General features: G+C 49.7%; 1 protein-coding gene across 1 annotated transcript in view; it reads right to left on the bottom strand.

The window, feature by feature from the left end:
* LOC144144434 (potassium channel subfamily K member 18-like) overlaps nt 1–17,558 on the bottom strand; it is a gene marked incomplete in the record, with an annotated part of 37,025 nt that extends 19,467 nt beyond the window's left edge. Inside the window, 1 exon segment of the mRNA XM_077675875.1 lies at nt 15,696–17,558. Coding sequence (XP_077532001.1) covers nt 15,696–16,107 — 412 coding nt within the window.
* Between the last annotated feature and the right edge of the window lie 758 nt (nt 17,559–18,316).

The following is an 18,316-nucleotide window of genomic DNA, read 5'->3' as shown; positions in this document are numbered from 1 at the left end:
CATCCTTCTCCCCTTCCACGACAAGACAAGAAAATTGCGCTCATTCATCTCTTATCAAAGGCTGGCCAAGTAAAGCTGACCCCCTTTTTATCGCAGAGTCGCAACGATCCAATGGGAAAATCGTAAGGGACTATATTCGCCACCCAAGTCCTTCCTAAATTAGAGGGGTAACGGGTAGCGGAAGGCCTCTCCCGAAAAAAGACAATTACGTGTCACTCGCTCTTCACGTTAATAATTCCCGAATCGAAGAATTTTTTTTAACACGAAAGTGTTTTATTCCGGGATTCACGAAGATTTCACTTACGTCATATCTGTCACGGAAGTGACGCCAGTACAACGAAGCAAGCGGCCTGTAAAGGGTGCACCCCTGCACACAGCGTCTGCTTGCGGGTAAGCAACCTTTAGTAAAGCACTGCACGGGCCCGGGCCGGGTCGGGCCGGGTAAGGGATTGTTTGATTGGGCCCGGTCCGGGCTCGGGCCCTTCAGCTTCAGACCCGGGCCGGGCTCGGGCCTTAGTCAGGCCCGCACCAGGCCCGGGTCTCATACCTGTGGGAAATGGCACGTGTATGCTAATGCTTGGCTTTATTGGTTTGTATCTTTGCTCGAACACAAAACTTCAAGACACGATGATGATGATGATGATGATTGCTATTGGTTTCCCCTATGAAGCGGGGTGATGACTTGTCATCTTACCAAAAAGGACTAATATAACCATGTTTTACACTCTTGGTTTAATACTAGCGCTGCTTAGGGCAGGCACTAAAGCTTATTAGGCACTAAATACTTTTTTTTTTCCTGTTACAGGTGGTAACTGTCCTAGGCAATATTCCCCTCTCTGCTTTTTGTCCACCAGCATTCTAATCTTCTTTTCGTCCCCTCGACAGCCTTGAAGTTAACTTCCTCTCTGATACCCTTAAATCCTAGGGCTTCTGGAAGCCCAATATTCCCTTCATGTAGATTTGGATGGATACCCTCACATTCTAACAATATGTGCCGCATAGTTTCTGTTTCTTTACCGCAGACCACGCATACCCCATCATTTTGTGAATACTTCCCCACAAAACTCTTAGTTCGCAGGCAACCTGCTCTAGCCTCAAAAAGCAAAGCACTGCCCTGGGAACGAATTCTAAGACTGAGAAGACAGACTGAGAGAGGAGGCGCCGCGCCACCACCGCGCCCGTCTCCGTCGGTGAGCCAGGGTGCCGCAACGGCGTCGAACGGCGAACGCGTGATATCCATGGAGGAAGAAAAATTTTAGGAGGGAGCATAAAGTCCGGCGACCACTTTGGCAAGCCAGTCTCCTCTGATGCCGCATTCTCCTCTCATCGGGCTCCTCCCGCGCAATGCATCATGGAAGATGCACCTCTTTCAGGCCCGCGGTAGGATTTATAGAGGCTCCGGCTGGCTGCCGGTCTCAACTACTCAGCCTGGCGTAATCCCACCAGGAGCAGTTACAGTGCGTTTTTTTCCCTCTCTCGTTGCATTGTGGAATAAACGAAGTTTGCAGGAGATTTCTGCTGTTGTTACTCAGCTATCCCAGCTTTTCAGAAATTAATGTGAACTCAACTATAAATGTCCACCGTTTTTCTACTTTATGTGGGTGTTGTATGTTGTAGTCATTCTTTTAAATACAATAAGGACATTGCGTGGTTAGCACTGCGTGCATGAGACACCAACCTATACCTCCGCTTATAATATTGCCCTGCAAGTATTTCGCAAAAGTGTTACGGGCGTAATTAACCGAAGGTATACATAGTACCACTGAACATCGTGACGTTGTTTCAAGTTCTCACAGCACTCTCCAAAAAATATCTTGTGTGCTGCTGGTATCTTCACAATAAATGGGGATTGGACAGTGCCTCGTTTATGATCAAGGCATAATTGGCTCAAACGGGCCGGGCCGGGCCGTGCCCAAACCTTTCGGTCCCGGGCTGAGTATGGGCCGTATTTGAAAACACCGGGCCGGGCTCGGGCGGGCCTGAGCACGGCGCTTTCGGGCCGGGCCGGGCCCGGGCCGGAAAAAATCGACCCGTGCAGTGCTCTAACCTTCAGTACTAAAGAGTACGTTATACTTAGGGTTGGTCGTTTTCGGGTATTATATTTTAACACGAAAGTGTTTTATACCGGAATACACCAAGATTTCGCTGACGTCATATCCGTTACAGAAATGACGCCAGCACACCTTTGCCGAAGCTACCCGCCAGCAGAACGTCGCTCGCCAAGCACACCCACACGACAGCCACCCACCCGCAAATCATGCTCAGATGCAGATTTCGCTGTACATTTCACTTTCGTGTTTTACCGATTCCTAGGGCAGAGGAATCAACCACAGTTATTTTTCGTGTCTCCGTCGACTACGGCCACCAAAGAGTCCTGTCGAGGCTACATTAACAACTTCACTCGAAATTAAATGACGTCTGTTCGGCCGTCTGTCCCTCGAAACAGTAAACCGTCGCTATAACGAAACCTCTCTTTATTCAAGTGTTTCGTGGTCCCGACTGCAGTCCATATGAAAGCAAATCGTACCCGCTTTTAATGAAATATCACTTATAACGAAGGAGGTCTCTGTCTTGAGGAAGTCGTTATAAGGCGGGCTGGCTCTCTGCGCCTTTCGGATATATTTTGCAGTGAAGCAGTCAGAGATGGGAGCCTTATAAAAGTTCTGTCTTTATCTTCTCTCCAACGGGATGTGTTTGTAATAGCTAGGGTTCCGCATTTTCCGGTTCAAACAAGGAAAGAAACGGTGAAAGTGTGCCGAATTTTTTTTCTTCAAATTCTATTTTAACCGGAAAAAGTTTCTTGGATCGCCGGGTGCACAGGACAGGTGGGTGCACAGGTGCACAGGTGGGTGCAGCGGTATACATTAGCACTGTGCCGTGCACAGCATGCGCACTTTGTGAGCTCTGCATACCGCGGAGGGCTGAGAAGCTAGCATCAGTACGATTTATTTTGCATGATTCTTGTAGTTTCTACCGTACTACTAACTCTACTGCTGATACCATGAACGAGTCCATTAGCTGCAGATACCAGAACTGGCCCATTCAGTCAATGGACTGTGACGTTGGCAACTACCAGCATTTCTTTATTTTCTGTTACCCTCCCTCCCCAACCCTTTCTTCCATAGTGACCTGGGGCCCGTCATTTCCATTAAAGGTTCTCTACCCTAGTCTGACGCTCGTCAAGATATCAGGTAAAGAAAGGTCCACAGAAGATTACGCACGCGAATCTCAAGATTTCGCAGCGGCCACTTGCAAGGATGAAGGGAAAGACAACCATGCAACGTTTACGTATGTTATGCATACATTGCGAACATACATAATTTGCATGCATATGTAAATGTTTATGAATGTGTCTGCAAGAGGACCATGCAACGTTTACGTATGCGTATTAAGGGATCATCACTTTATTAATTGTGACGCGTGCGGTTGCTATATGCACTATTTCACTCACTTGTCGTTTTGTGTGTTTGTTTCTTCATTCTTATTCCAAATTGACAGTATTCAAGCCATCATTGATTCCTGTCATTTTACAGCATTTTGTTTTAACATAAACGTTAAAACCAGAATATGTATTGGCGAAAAAACAAAGTGTTTTGTCTGCATGCATATTGACCGTTAAAAACGTGAAATTTCTGTTTGAGATAAAAACAGAGAAATAGAAAAAATAAAACAAAAAAAAAAGCTCTGATTTCTAGATATAGATACCCTAGTGTGGCTTGGTCGGTAGCTGCTCTTTTTGTCATGCATAGAACCGAGGTTCAGCCCTCACGTAATTCTTTTTCGATAATATAAATTGAGGGCCGGACGGACGGACCCGGATATTACCGCATGAGGCCACGAGCAAAATTAAAGAAACTACACCAGGCATACAGTATAGCGAAAGTCTCGTGACGTCTTTCAGCTCTACGGTGCGCCGCAACCCTTCGGCAGCTGGGTAATAAAAGTGCGAAACTGCCGGTCGTAAAACCAGCCTCCAAAGAGCAGCTGCGGCGGCGGTGGCATGAATACAAAAGCAGCATCCTATTGCGCAGGGCCAGATATTACTAGAAGCACCAAGAGAAGTGCGCCGGATAAAGGCAACGTATTCACTTATTCTCAAGCCCGGGCAAGAGCCCAAATTCGCAGAGAAAAAAGGCGGAATTTTTAAAAAGTAAAAACGCCCAGCGGGGTAAACCCCCGCGGAGCTCGGCTGAATGCGCGTAAGAGAGCAGCCGACGAAGACATGAGCGGCGCAGGGCGTAAATACTGCTCTGCCGGAGCGTGTGTATGTTTTCACAAGGTGGCGGCATTATTGTTATTATTGCTGTCGGCTGAAAGCTCTCTGCTGGCACCGTCAAGTTTGCGTTGCCCGGAAAGAGAGGTGTCGACGCCGTGTGTGGCTGCATGGGCCGCGTGTATAGCGCAGGGCTCAACTACCCCCCTGTCCCTGAATTTGCCTCGCGCACAAACTCCGCAAGCCAGCTGAAACATTTGTGTAGAAACCTCGTTAAGGAGAAACGTCACCGCGCACATGACGATTTCAAATATTAAAGCGGAGAGTTGGGCGAGTTGGTTAAGGACTAATGTACTCATACTTCTATAGCGAACTTTAACACTGGACGAAGAAGGGGAAGACAAAACACACGCATTTTCCTTGTTCGTTTCCTTCTTCCTTTCGTCTTTTCCTTCACCCGCCGCAGTGGCTCAGTGGCTAAGGCGTTGTGCTGCTGAGCACGAGGACGCGGTTTCGATTCCCGGCTGCGGCGGCCGCTTTTCTGATGGAGGCGAAAAACAAAAACGCCCGTGTGTACGAGATTTCGGCGCACGTTAAAGATCCCCAGGAGGTCAAAATTGATCCGGAGCCCTCCATTACGGCGCGCCTCATCGCCTGAGTAGCGTCGGCGCGTTAAACCCTACAATCAATCAATCAATCAATCAATCAATCAATCAATCAATCAATCAATCAATCAATCAATCAATCAATCAATCAATCAATCAATCAATCAATCAATCAATCAATAAATAAATAAATAAATAAATAAATAAATAAATCAATCAATCGTCTTTTCCTTCTTCGTCCAGTGTTAAAGTTCGCTAGTAGTATGAGTTCATTATTTCATTTTAATGTGGGAAAAGTTCTTGTCTGTCTGTCTGTCTGTCTGTCTGTCTGTCTGTCTGTCTGTCTGTCTGTCTGTCTGTCTGTCTGTCTGTCTGTCTGTCTGCCTGTCTGTCTGTCTGTTGGTCGGTCTGTCTGTCTGTTGGTCGGTCGGTCGGTTCTAGATATTCGCAGCTGTCATCATTTTCTGAGCCGTCGGGGAGCAGAAACGGATGTGGGTCCGGACAGAGTTCGCGGACTGCCCGGGCCAGATCTCGGGCTCTGTTCCTGTTGAATGCAGTCATCTGACCGCTGATGATGAAAATGATGACCGCGTTCACTTGCCCGACGGTCGCGATAGGTCCGCCCATTGCTTGGAGAGAGATTCTTTGGCCGCGGTTAGGAGCAGGAGACTCGGTATCGTGCTAGCACTGTGCCGTGCATGCAAGATCATGCGCTTGTCATTTTGTCGCTTTGTGTGAAATTAGCCCCCATACGTGAAATTCGAGATCAAGCATTCCGCATGCGTTTTCTCTCTCTTGAAAGCGCTCAGGCAGCGGTTAGAAACACTAAAGGCAACAGGACCGATTTTAAAGGGGGGAAAACGCCGCGGAAACGCGCCGCTCTCCGCGCATGTCTTTGGCCCTTTAAATGGACCATGAATACCAAATACAAGTTTGTCTTATTCGAAAGATCGGGTATTTTATGGTGCCCGCAGTGCTTGTCCGGCAGCAAACGATGTTTTAGCCACGCTGTTGTATGGTGCCAAATTCAAACATCCACATTTCCCATCCCTGCCCTCCTATCACTCTACTACCCCGAGTTGCACTCTAACCGATGCCCTCTTTGCCATAAATACGCAGACCTATCACATGTGATTTGGTCCTGTGAAGAAAAACCCCTCCAAACTCTTAAAAAGCACCCCATTTTATTACAAATTACGAACGAGGAGCAGTGGGTGGTCGCGCTGCTCAGCACAGACCCTATGACCCAGGTCTCACTAGCCCATGTGGCCAAAGACGCCGCAGAGATCTACATGAATCCTGCCGCCGCCGGAAGGACACTAAAGTCGACCTGAAAACGGTCCCACCCGTGGCAACAATAAAGTTTAATCTGATCTGATCTGATAACTGAAAGCTAAAACTTCAAATCTCCCGCCAAATCGGGTGTTTCATGACGTCAGCGATGGCGTATACAGGGCAGGCATTTGTAACGAATGTTAAGCATGTGGACTAGGGCTGCAGCTTTGTTGCTTCGTTCGCTGTCCGCTCTCTAGATGGCGCCACAATACCACTCAGCGGCTCAGGGGACCTTAGCTCAGGCCCGCTGTCCGCAAACGCTTTGTTCTTGACCGGATTTGCACCTGGCTTATTTTTGTTACGGTTGATTATAATGGTTTCGTGAAACACTGGGTATTCTCGACAAACAGGGCAACGTAAGACACTGTCGCTTATGCCAGTTGGCCAGTGTCGTGTGAGGCAACACCAAAGCGTCTGACGGCTGTGCAGCTTAACAAGCGTAGTGCGCCCAGTACCAGCAGCAATGCGTATCGGTACTTCTATGCTTACGTGCAAGTTTGTAACTTGCATTGTTTACCCCCACACCCTTACTGCTATAAAAGCATATTAATTAAATTTAAGCGTAAATAGCTCGTTCTGCAAATTAATAAGCCCTGCCCAACGGCTTTTCCCGGCCTCAGCTAATCGGACAGCTGCTATGATACGTCATAAGATCTAATGAGAGAAATGAGGTAGTGACTCACATGTCCATTATTTTTTAATCATATATATATAGAGAGAAAATAACTTTAATGGAGACCAGCGATGTTAGCCGAGCCGTCGGGCTGGCTTGCTACGCTAAATGAGAGAAGAAAAACAAAAAAAAAGAAAAAGAAGACGTGAAGACGAAAAGATGTCATTTGATACGGCCAAAATTTTCAATCACAAAACTTTGTCCAGTTCTGTGCTCCGAAGAAACTCCAAAAGAGCTTTGATTGCACATGCAGCCTGACTGGGACCCGACCATGGACCCAAACAGCCCTCAGCTCAAGTCCTGCATCAAGCTGCCTGCACAAAGATAATATGAGTTATCTTATAGCTTATTTCAGTGAAGTTTGCGTTAAAAGTGGGGTCAGTGTTATTCTGAAGCGGCAATCCTTCGACTGAATCAAACTTGCACCTTGTTTTCAGGCCAAACACGTGTACGGAGAGCGATGCGTATCCTCACACGTTTTTGCTTCCTGGAAACCGGCCCGGCAGCGGTCAAGGACACCCATGAAGGCTACAGGACTGGTTGCGGAGAGGGAAAAAATCTTGGGCCATCTCCACTAACGTGAAACTTGGGCAAGGGTGACGCAGCAGTGTATAAGTGTATTCAAAGATTGTAATTCTCTCTTTCGCCACACGGCGTACGGTGATTCGGCGCCGGAGAAGCGCCGATAGGAGGAGCAATAGCGCACTTGCTGCAGTGGTGGCGTCCTGTCTTGCGTTGAACCGGATTTAAGCAATTAGAAGAGAGACAGATTGGCCGTAAGTTGTCTTCGTGTCACACGCCGCAGCAGGGAAAGAAGTGTGCTTTACAGGGAAAAAAACCTGTCGTTTGAAATCAATTTTGAGACGAAATTTAACCATTTTTTTGTTATTAGCCCAATTAAATCCTTATTATTTCTGCGTTATAAATTAGTTTAAATCGTGTTAGCTTATCTTGAATCGATTTTGTCCATTATACACTTGTTCTTTTTACCATTGGTTGACAACTTGTTTTACCATTACGACATGAGACGACGACGACACGAGACGCCGATAGTCCGAGCCCCTAAGGTGCTTCGCCCCTAAAATGCGGGCAGAAACGCGTCGCTCTCCGTAGATGTGTATGCCCTTTACTCGGGCTATCCCGGCGGCGGGCCAGCCATGGGTCAGTTCGGTACTATCGCTGTTATGAACACACCTGAAGAATTGGTATACGCTTATTTATTCCTCTTGTCAGCGGAATGGCTATAGTTAACTTCAGAAATAAGTAGACTCTCGTTAAACTGAACTTCAAGGTACCGAAAAAATTAATTCTGTTTAACAGGAGTTCCGTTTACTGAGACAGATGTGTGAAAGTGCAAATTTATGTGCGCACACACTCTTAATACCATTGCATGAAACTCCAAGCACTAGAAGGTGAACGCAGCTGATAGTTTTTCAGAAAGCAAGAAAACTACAAGAGGTTTAGGCACAGTTTTCACGAAGTTGATTTGGCAACAATGAGTCGCTGTGCACTACAAAATGCATCAATTATTTTTGTTTGAGTCCTTGCAACTGCATCTTCACGGAGGCTAGAGGCCTCAACTTCGCGAGTTCTTACGAGCCACCGAATTTATAAGACGGCAACGCGGTAATGAAGCGCGAATAGCACCACAATGGCATGGACGAGTCGGCAGGAGCTGAGCTCTGTAACCTCGGCGTCTTGAATCGAGACCGAACGACTTTGGAACAAGAGCTGCGATGTTGCATTCGTTGCGCTAACACGGCTGACTACAAACGAGACATGGCTTACGAGGACAACGACGCTTAAAAAAAAACATGATGGAAGAAAAAAAACAAAACAAAAACGAAACAGCCGGAACCGTAAAAGGATGATTCTTATGCCAATGGGTTTCACAAGATTTTCATTTCTGGTTGCGTTTATACGGTGACGCGGAAATTTTAGTTCCGATTACCGAGAGTTTTTTTACGTTGTATGAACACAAAGCCAACCAACTTACAGGCTACTGTTCCGTTTAAGCGGCAATTCCGTTTAAGCGATTTCCGTTAATTGCGATTCTACTAGTCCATTTTACAAGCTACGGGCAGCACATGTGGATGCTACACGGTGCTCAGCCAATTCCCCCATTGAGCACGTCTAACCCAGCGTGACATTCTGCTGAGTCCAGCTGCAGACGAGCGACAATAAGCTTCTCGGCTTCGGCCCTGCTGTGCGCACATTTCGAAGTGAACTGCAGAACGCAGCGAAGGGCCACCTCGGTCACGCGATCATGACAACCAGAGGGGGGCAGAGTATTAAGAGCGTGAGCAGATAACAGGGCCTCCAGTCGACTCGAGTGTAAGATTGCAGAAGCGGCTGAGAGGCCGAGGGTTGGCAGTGTACTCGCGAGTGTGCCGTTTGTTCCACTAAAAAAGTTTTCGCTGCGGAAACACTGCGTGTAAAAATCAACCAAGCTCACGTCGATCAACACGGTAGGCTCGCAGGCCCCTGTCTTCTGCCGTTTCACGATGAACAAGGCGGTGATAGATGAAAGCTTCGCTATTTAATAGCTCACCACGCTGTGGAAAAATCTGTCTTCCTCGCCAGGTGGTGACGGCACAACGCATCTGCCTCTGTGCATAATTTGGATGCAGTGAGCCCTCCAGTACTTGCCCTTATTGTGCACCATATTTTGGCAGAGGAAACTCACTGACAGAAAGCAGATGGCATGCGGTACGGAGTATCTTGGCAGAGGGTACATAGTATGCTCTTTTTCTATAGCGCTTCTTGTATGCAATCGTTGTAATTTATTTATTTATTTCACAGTAACCTGAAGTGCCCTATGGGGGAAAATATTACGTAGGGTGAAAAGTACATTGGTCAAACGCAGTACACCGTATTAATGTAAATAATACACGAAAACAAAATGGTGAAAGAAATGAAGCTCACACTAACGCGTAAGACTTGAAGGTAGCGAAGCTGTACGCAACAGTCACGACCATCACGAAGGTTTAAGTCAACGATTGCAGCCGATTTGCTTCTTCTTCGCTGCCGCAACGACCTTTGCTCCATCATTGCTGCTATAAGTGCAAGCTTCATTTTTTTGGAAGGGATAATCATTGGACATTACCTTAGAGGGGCGCATGCTATGACGTGTCTTTCTCGTTCCGAGCAAGTGTTGCCCCGATTACGGCGGACGCTGAAGTTTTTTTTTTTTTTTTTTTTTTTTTTTTTGTACTGGCGAATCTTGGCCAATCTTGGCCAATCTCCCTACGTGGGCATGCTTGGCTTGACAAACGTGCTCCAGGGACGCTGGGGGGTCAACGCGAGGCACGTACACACGAGCGCTCGGCATTTTCTTGTTTTTTTTTTTTAGCTGCTGAGCGATCACCGCAATCTTGGCCAACCTACCTGCGTTAGTATGCTCGCCAAGCCAAGAATACCCACTTACGCATATTGGCTAATAGGCCCCCAAATTTAAAACTCCCGCGTTCGCCATATCGTGGCAACACTTGCTCGGAACGAGAAAGGCACGTCATAGCGTATTAGAATCAAACGGCTTACTCACTCGGCCGCAACTGTGATGAGAGGAATCACGCCACCTTCTCGTGCCAGAACACGTGATGGCGTACACGTTACGCCTGCGGCGCCTAGTTTAAGTGTGCGCGTTCCGTTCGTTCGTTCGTGGAAGAAGACCACCTCCTCGCGTCGGCCACGGTTGCAGCTGATTTGCTTCTTCTTCCATGCTGCAACGACCTTTACTGCATCTTTGTTGCAATAACGGCGAAAAAAACGGCAGCGTACCTGCTCCTTTCGTTGCAAATGTCGACGAAAAACGATAGTCGTGTGGATCCGCTGCCAAGTAAATGCCTGCCTTATCTTTTCCGCTCACCTCTCATGCTGTTCCTATAACGTCTCGTTCCTTCCAAGATAAAACGCTAGAGGTTTACTCAAGTTAACTCAAATTTACCGCGTTCTACGGCTACAAGTCGCGGGCCTCGATGCCAGCGCTACCGTAGGGTGGAGACACGCGTGAACCGAGGCACCCGACTACAACATCTATAGAACCACGTTGCCCTACTCCACGAGCGTTTCAAGCACAACGTGGAACCTGTCTAGTAGAACCTTTCGTTGCTGTTGACGTCTGATTTCTTAAATGCCGCTAGAAGGTGGCGCGGGCAACAGCAGGCAGCGGTTTTCTGCCGTTGATGTAGTATTTCATTTTCTATCACGAAAACCAAGCATCCGTGGATTTTTTAATGAAGGAACACTGCCAATATCTCTTATGTATTGATTTGCTGCCTTATATTTGCGTAATTTTTTGTTCTTGTTCAACAATGTTGACAATAATGAACATTGATACCGGACTTAAATGTTTAGATTTGGCTAAGAGTATATAAAACTATTGTGCAGCTTCCGTTTCACTTCGGCCGGGTGGCTGAATCGAGTCACAGACAGACAGACAGACAGACAGACAGACAGACAAGCAAATCGGCTACTATTGTGGCCGACTTAAACTATCGTGAAGGTTGCGTACAGCTTCGCTGCCTTCAAGTCTTACGCATTAGTAGGATCTTCCAGAATTTTGCAACGAATTGAGAGCACCTTGCCCAGAATCGCATCTATTTCACTGATTCTGCCGCCGACCCAACTGTTGCCAACAATCAATGAATTAAATGAATAATTTGTTAGAAGAGTAATCTCCGAAGAAGATTTGGCAATAAATCTCAGAATTCTCAAATAATGGGGGGTGTAATTTTTTATATTGTAATTCTGCAATATTTATCTCATTACTGTATCAAACGCTCGGCCTAGGCATATAGCGAAACGTTCCCCACACTCACTATGCCGGGGTGTGATTCCCTCCAGTAATGGGTTTATTTCCTCCAAACATGCTCGGTACGCTGTCAAAACCCGAAGAAACCCGTCAAAATGACCTGTATTTAACGCTTTGGTTTTGAAATTCCCGACATGTGGAGGTTAAAAAAAAAAGCGTAACACGAAAAAATTAGTGCCCTTCCACTCTGTGAAGAAGGATGACCTGCAAAGCAAGCTGGATGGAGTGCACGAAACAAAACACGTTTGTTGTACTTGCGACGGAGCATACTTCCTAGCCAATTAGCTGAATGAACATCTGAAGGACCCCAGCATTGTTCTTGCAAACATGGAGCGGCCTGTGTCCCTCCCGCTTCATAAGCATCTTACTGTTTGTGTAACGCACAAACCTAATCCACTCTACCATTAAGGACTCCGGACAGGTCCCGTTGGGCCATTTAACTTCCTCGTTTAAACCAGCACAACGGACATCTATCAGTACGGGCATGAAACCTATATCTGCTCGCGCACGCCCCTCCTCGCTCCCACTATTCTCCAATACAAACCTGCGCACGCATAAACCGGCAACCGCTCATGCGCGCGTGCTTAGAATTGACAGATGTGGTCGAAAATATACCCTGAAAGCCCTCTGAAGAAGTGATATTGGCTCACGCCGGCGTTCCAAGTGGGCAAGTTGCTGTTCATGCGGGAGGGATTCGCCGCTACTCGACGAGCTGAACTTCAAGCGGTAACGGCGGCGCCAGCAGCTTTCCGTTGTTTTTGCGCCAGTTCGAGTTTGTGCTCGGGCCAACGCTTCATTCTTGCTCTTCTTCCTCCAAACGAACGGCATCCATCCGTCCAATTACGATTTAAAACCTGGGAGCCCTTGAGATCTATTCTCCTGAACAAACACGTGGCTTTCCGTTTCCTTTCCCCCTTGTAGGCATCTTACTGCCTGCGTAAGATGTCTGTGTAACACATCAACCAACACCCGAACCACTCTATTAAGGAGGACAGCTGACTAAGCGCATTGAGCATTGTAATTTCGACATCTATATCTCCCACGAGCACAACCGGCATTTCATCGGTAGCGGCATGATGCCTAGCTGCGCGTGCACGCCTCCCTTTTTCAACCCGCACAGCGTGCACTCATAGACCGGCAACCACCGGTGATGGCGCATACTTAGTCGTGAAATACACCAGCGAAAATGTCGTTCGGAAGGCCTCCCAAGCTAAAAATGAAATGTGGGCTCACATCGGAATTCCAAGTGGGCAACGTTCCCTTCAACCAGGAGGGATTCGCAGCTTTTTGGCGAAGTGGAATTTGAGCGGACACAGCGATAGCAGGTTTCGGTCGCTTTAGGAGGCAGCCTTTTGGCAGGCGTTGACTGGGCTTCGCTGGAGCGGCGTCTGTTTATGTCCGCGTAACCGAGTGAGCGAACGCAGCAGCGACTAAAGAAATAGTACAGAGAGGAGCGTCTAGCGAAGGGTGAGATGGAATACGACACGTGCGGCTACGGCGCCATGTCTTTCACTGCCTTTCTCTCGCACATGTCTTATGCGTCGCCACCAAGGAGCGCCCTGCCCCTGACACCTTCCGCAGACGCTATTCCATTATCCGCTAATCCAAACTACGTGACATTTGGGCGGGAGGTTCAAACAAGATTGACAACAACATGCTCGCTGCTCCCTTGGGCGGGGCTAATCCGAACCACGTGACATTTGCGCGGGAGTTTCAAACACTATTTGCAACATGCTCGCCGAAGGCAGCGGCGCAGAGTAGCAGCAGAGTAGCGCACGCAGCCGTGCGTTTGCTGATCACATGCAGCAGAAATACGCCGTGACCAAAAATACTGCAGCTCGCGCTGCGCACAAATTTCTTATTAGGGAGTGTTGTAATCGTCAGTGCATTTTTTACGCCCATCGGTGCTTCTGTTTATTTTTCGCAATCATCTGATAACCGCACTACCGCCGTTAGCTGCCGACTGCGCAACTTGCCAAAGGGGCATCGGTGGAGGCGAGGGGGAAAATAGTTGTGAAAAGGGGCCGGCGGTGGTGAGGAGGAGCCCCGGAGCCGCATCGAGTAAATTGATGACACCGGAATGAAAACGGGGGGGGGGGGGGGGGTAAGGGGGGCGGTTAGACATATACTGCTTTGCAGTAAAACAAGTGTACTCGCACTTACAATAAAAACACGTTAAAATAAACCATTGCATTGCCAAGTGGCAGATCACTGCAAAAACTGGAAGGACGAGGTCAACACTAGTCTAAGGAGCAGGGACAAAGATATGGCTGACTCGCAACACAATTTCATGATTTTTTAATCCACCTACAACAACACCGTGTGTAGTCTGAAACAAGGATAGATCCGTTATGAGCTACGAACATCATCTATGTTCGTGTGCTCATTGGTGCTCGTGCAGCAATGGCAACCAGGATATATCATACACTTCAAAGCATATCCACAAACATGCCCTCACTGCAGCGAACACCCAACACTGTACCACACCACATGGGCTTACCAAAACACACCAAAAGTCCCCATTATTCGCACCCCCACCCTCGATCAGTGGGAGACCGCGCTGTGCATTTCGGACCCTGAGCACCAGCGACAGTTGGTGGACCGGGCGCGCAGCACCGCAGCCGCCGCAGGGGCCCTGAACTGAGGGCTTCTCCCGCTTCCAAGCGCAAATCTCTTTCACTTGAATAAATGTTTCACCACCACCACCATACCGCAGATACGGCAGTGTGAAAGGTTTATACGAGCTACTCTTAGCACTGAAGCCTCAAAAAAAGGACGCGATAGCAAAAGAGATAGCTTCGTTAGCACATTAAACATGATAGCGGTATCAGCAATCTTTTGGCTTCTCACGAAAGTGGAGAAGGGTTAACCAGAGGAGTCGTTCTGCTCAATACTGGGTGCCGACAGCAGAAGAGGTCGCTGTATTTTTAAGCTCGCACGAACCGTTACAAGCTAGCGTAAGTGCCGCTTCGGAAAACGCTGCCTTCACGCGCTGACCGTTTCCCACAAAGAGCCCTTCCCACTAGAGAAACACGCGCCCTTCGCGCTCGGGCCTCTTTCCTCCGGAATGGCTATTCCGGTGGAGAATTTGTTTCCGCAAGCGGTTTCTACGAGATTGCAAACGTTTTTTTGAATAGTTCGAATAGAGACGTAGTTTAACGCACACAGAATGCAATGCGTGCCTTATGGCATCAGCTCGCACCTTAAGGGGCGCTTTCGATGCCATGGTGCATGGTGTTTGCGCGGAAGTAACGATACAACGAACACGCCGGGCTCAGGTGGATACGGAAGATGTGCTCAGTCGAAGGTTCGACGAAAGTTCGTCTCGTCAGGCACGACAATGGGGAAAGGATTTCACGGACACTGACCAATTCTGAAAATGTATTCGATGTTTTGGAACCGCGTACAGGTTCCTTGTTCACTGAGTCAGACAAGAAAACATCGACACTTGAGTAGCCAGCACGTGCCGTAACGAGCGGGGCGTACATGGCTGGCATTCCGTCCGGTTCATCGTGGCTGGCGTGGATTGAATGGTAAGTGATTCTAAAAGTCACCGAGATACAACGTAATTGCTTGCATCGAGTATTTTTTTTTCTTGTCATTATTATCCTTCTTTAAAGAACTCAATTGGGTGGATCAGAAAGCTAGAGCCACAGTATCATTTAAGGACTAGTATGCGCGTAAGGTTTGAACGCTTATCTCGACTTTTTAATGTGTTCTCAAGCAGAAAGGAGCTGACAAGTGTGATGCCGCGGAACATGAATTGTACGCCGCATGGGGACTGCGAATCGACGCTGCCGCTTTTAAAGCACGCGATGAACACAGAGCTTCAAACAACCTTCTTGAACGGCGGCAAACCCAGGAAGAAGTTCTCAGGTAACATGCATTGTTTCCTCCACAAGCTATCTACTAGCAGTCCACGAGGACGCATTAATAACTCCCATTTCATTAGCCTCCCGCTGAGGGCAACGCCTCCAATGTAAAGGGAGAAAAGAAACGGAAGTGTTGGGGGTATATGACTTGTTGTGGAACGTGTGCGGGCTGCAAGCAGCTCACCGATGGTGGTGATGACGATGATGGAGTAGAGGAGTGCGCCCGTGAAGGACCACTGCAGCTGCGCGTCCTCCTTTCCGTCGTAGCCTTCCTTGCGCACCGCCTGCACGAGCGTCACCTCGAAGCGCCGCAGCCTGGCCACGGCCTCTCCGGTCCAGTTGGCCTGGTCCAGCAGCGGCGCCTCGGCCGTCAGCTGCCACAGCGCGTCGGCCAGGCTGGAGCGCCAGCGCATCATCTCGAGCCGCTTGTTGCGCTCGTTGGCGGCCTCCAGGTACTCGAAGAGGAAGGCGCCCATGACGCAGTAGCCCACCACCAGGCTGCAGAGGCCGAAGTGAGACATGAGCGACGTGGTGCCCGCGCGGCAGTAGTAGCGGCACTTGGAGCACCGCGACGACGACCGCCGGGGCTCGCGCATCCTGCAGGCCGGACGCGCCGCCGCCGCCGCGCCGTGCTGCTCGGACGGCGACCACGACAGCCTGCGCTCGACGCTGACCAGCTGGCACGCCGATCACCTGCCGCCCGACCTCGCGAGCCGCTCATGGTGGAGACCGCGGACGCCGCACCATGCGATTCGCTCAGTGGCAGCACACTCGGACAGACGCCGGCCCGGAACGACGCTGAGGATGACGGTGTGGTCGACTGACCGGCCTCTCATAGTCATGCGGGAGAGACTGGCATGATCACACGCGCACGCACGCGTACACACACACACACATACACGCAGGCACCTCGAGAGCTCCTAGACCCTGACAGCCGCCGATGCACACTTGCTGTTTTTGTTCGGAGCCTGTCTTTGCTTTTCCGAACTGAAGATCTGAAGAGCCGCCCCGTCGTTGTTTTGATTGCGTGGGAATATGGCAGCCAGATGTGGTGAGGCAACCGAACACTTACGCTTTCGACGTCCGCTGGGGCGTTTCATCTGTTTTGCAATAGGCTCACTTCTTGAGCAAACTGGACTTCGTGGGCGTCGTCAAAAAGCTGCTGAAGACGGCTGTTCATGGCACGCTTTGAAGCCACGTGGGACACGGTGCCGACACCTTTCGCTAGCGAGCCCGAAAACCACAGCAATGACCGTTGGACCCTCCTGCTCTAGGTGCGGTCAATTACAACTATCGGCGGGGAAATACTGTAAAGGTTGCAATGCCTCCGTGTTGAGCAATGGTGCTACGAACAGCGTGCTTGCGCTTTCCACAGGCATCGGAAGAACACGATGAAGTTGGTCCTCCACAAGCACGGCTACATCCTGCTTGAAGCCACTGCACGTAAGGGCTTCTCCCGCTTGTGGCTTCCACGTGCCCGTAGCGTATTCGATCCGCGCTGGCACAGACTGCGTAGGTGAAAGAAATCGCTTTCGGTCGAGACCACTTCCGCGTTGCCGAAGCCGCCACCACGTGCAATCGCTCTTCTCAACCGACGCACGTGAGACCTAGCAGCGGTTGACCACGTCAATGTTGCAGGAGGGTGGGTCTCCAGAGGCCCGGAAGAGGAAGCAGAATCCCTTGCTCGGTAGAGTAGCACCGGTATCAGCGGGGGAGCGGGATCTGCACGGCCGGCGCGGCCACACTGCCCTCTAGCTCGGGGATGCAGCCTCTGGCGACGAGGCCCCTTCACCGGCGGCGCAGGCTTTCTCTTCCGCCGCCGCTGTTGTTGTGGGGCTCCGGCACAGCGTCTGCCCGCGGCGCTGCTTCGGAGAGAAAGAAAGCGGCGGCCTCCAAAAATAAGACCGTCGGAGCTGCCGTCTCCGCCACCCGTAGAAAACGGCAGCCGCGGGCAATGTTATAGCCGCTTGGAGAAGAGCGCCGGCGGCGGAGGACTCCTCCCGCCGGTCTAAGGGTTCGTCGTCTCTCGCGTGATGTCACACCACGGCGTTGCTGCACCCATCGCATCCGAGCCACCGACGAGCATCGGGAGGGCCAACTGCGCCTCTTTTTTTTCTTCTTCTTCTTTTTTGCTTCTTTCAATACCTGAAGGGAGCTCGCTACCCATTCGGAATGAGTGGAAAAAAGAAACTACTAGAAGAGGCCATAGAAGACAGAACGGCGTCAGACCTCGTAGACTGTCTGAGAACAGAAGGAGAGAGAGAGGAGTCTTCTTGCGTCACGGTCGGCTTGAACCGCTGCACCCACCCCCGCTTTCCTTGTACACGTCGGGTCACTGACGTGAGACCGCCCCCACGGTTGCACTTTCTCCCCCCTCCGTTTTCGACTCGGTTTAAACTCGGCCAGAGCCCCTTTCTTTCCTCTTTCGGCTGCTCCTTTTGACAGCCCGATGAACAAAGTAGTACCTCTGTCGAACTTGCGCTGTCTTGCGGAGAAGCGCTCCTTTCGCCCCCGTTCTTTCCCTCTCTCCACTTGGCATTTGGTGCGGCTGGAGAAACGGAAGGCATCATCAACGCGCGTCCCAAGCTTACGTCGACGTCGCATTCGTGGGTCGCCGCCACCACGTGTTCATTCTTGCGTCCTTCGTTGACGCGGATGAAATATTTTTACATAGTTTTGACCTGCGCGCTCGCTTGATTGATGAGCTCCGTGCGAACTGAAAATTCCGCAAAGCTGTGCGTCTGGCTCTTTGCTAATGCGGGAGGCGCTCTTCAGTATGAGCAATGATAAACGATACTTGATGAC

The sequence above is a fragment of the Haemaphysalis longicornis genome, unplaced genomic scaffold, assembly GCF_048455015.1.
Source record: "Haemaphysalis longicornis isolate Haplotype H1 unplaced genomic scaffold, Haemaphysalis longicornis Haplotype H1 scaffold_7, whole genome shotgun sequence".
Taxonomy (NCBI): domain Eukaryota; kingdom Metazoa; phylum Arthropoda; class Arachnida; order Ixodida; family Ixodidae; genus Haemaphysalis; species Haemaphysalis longicornis.
Note: the sequence above shows the minus strand (reverse complement) of the source record. Positions and strands in the feature narration are given on the sequence as shown.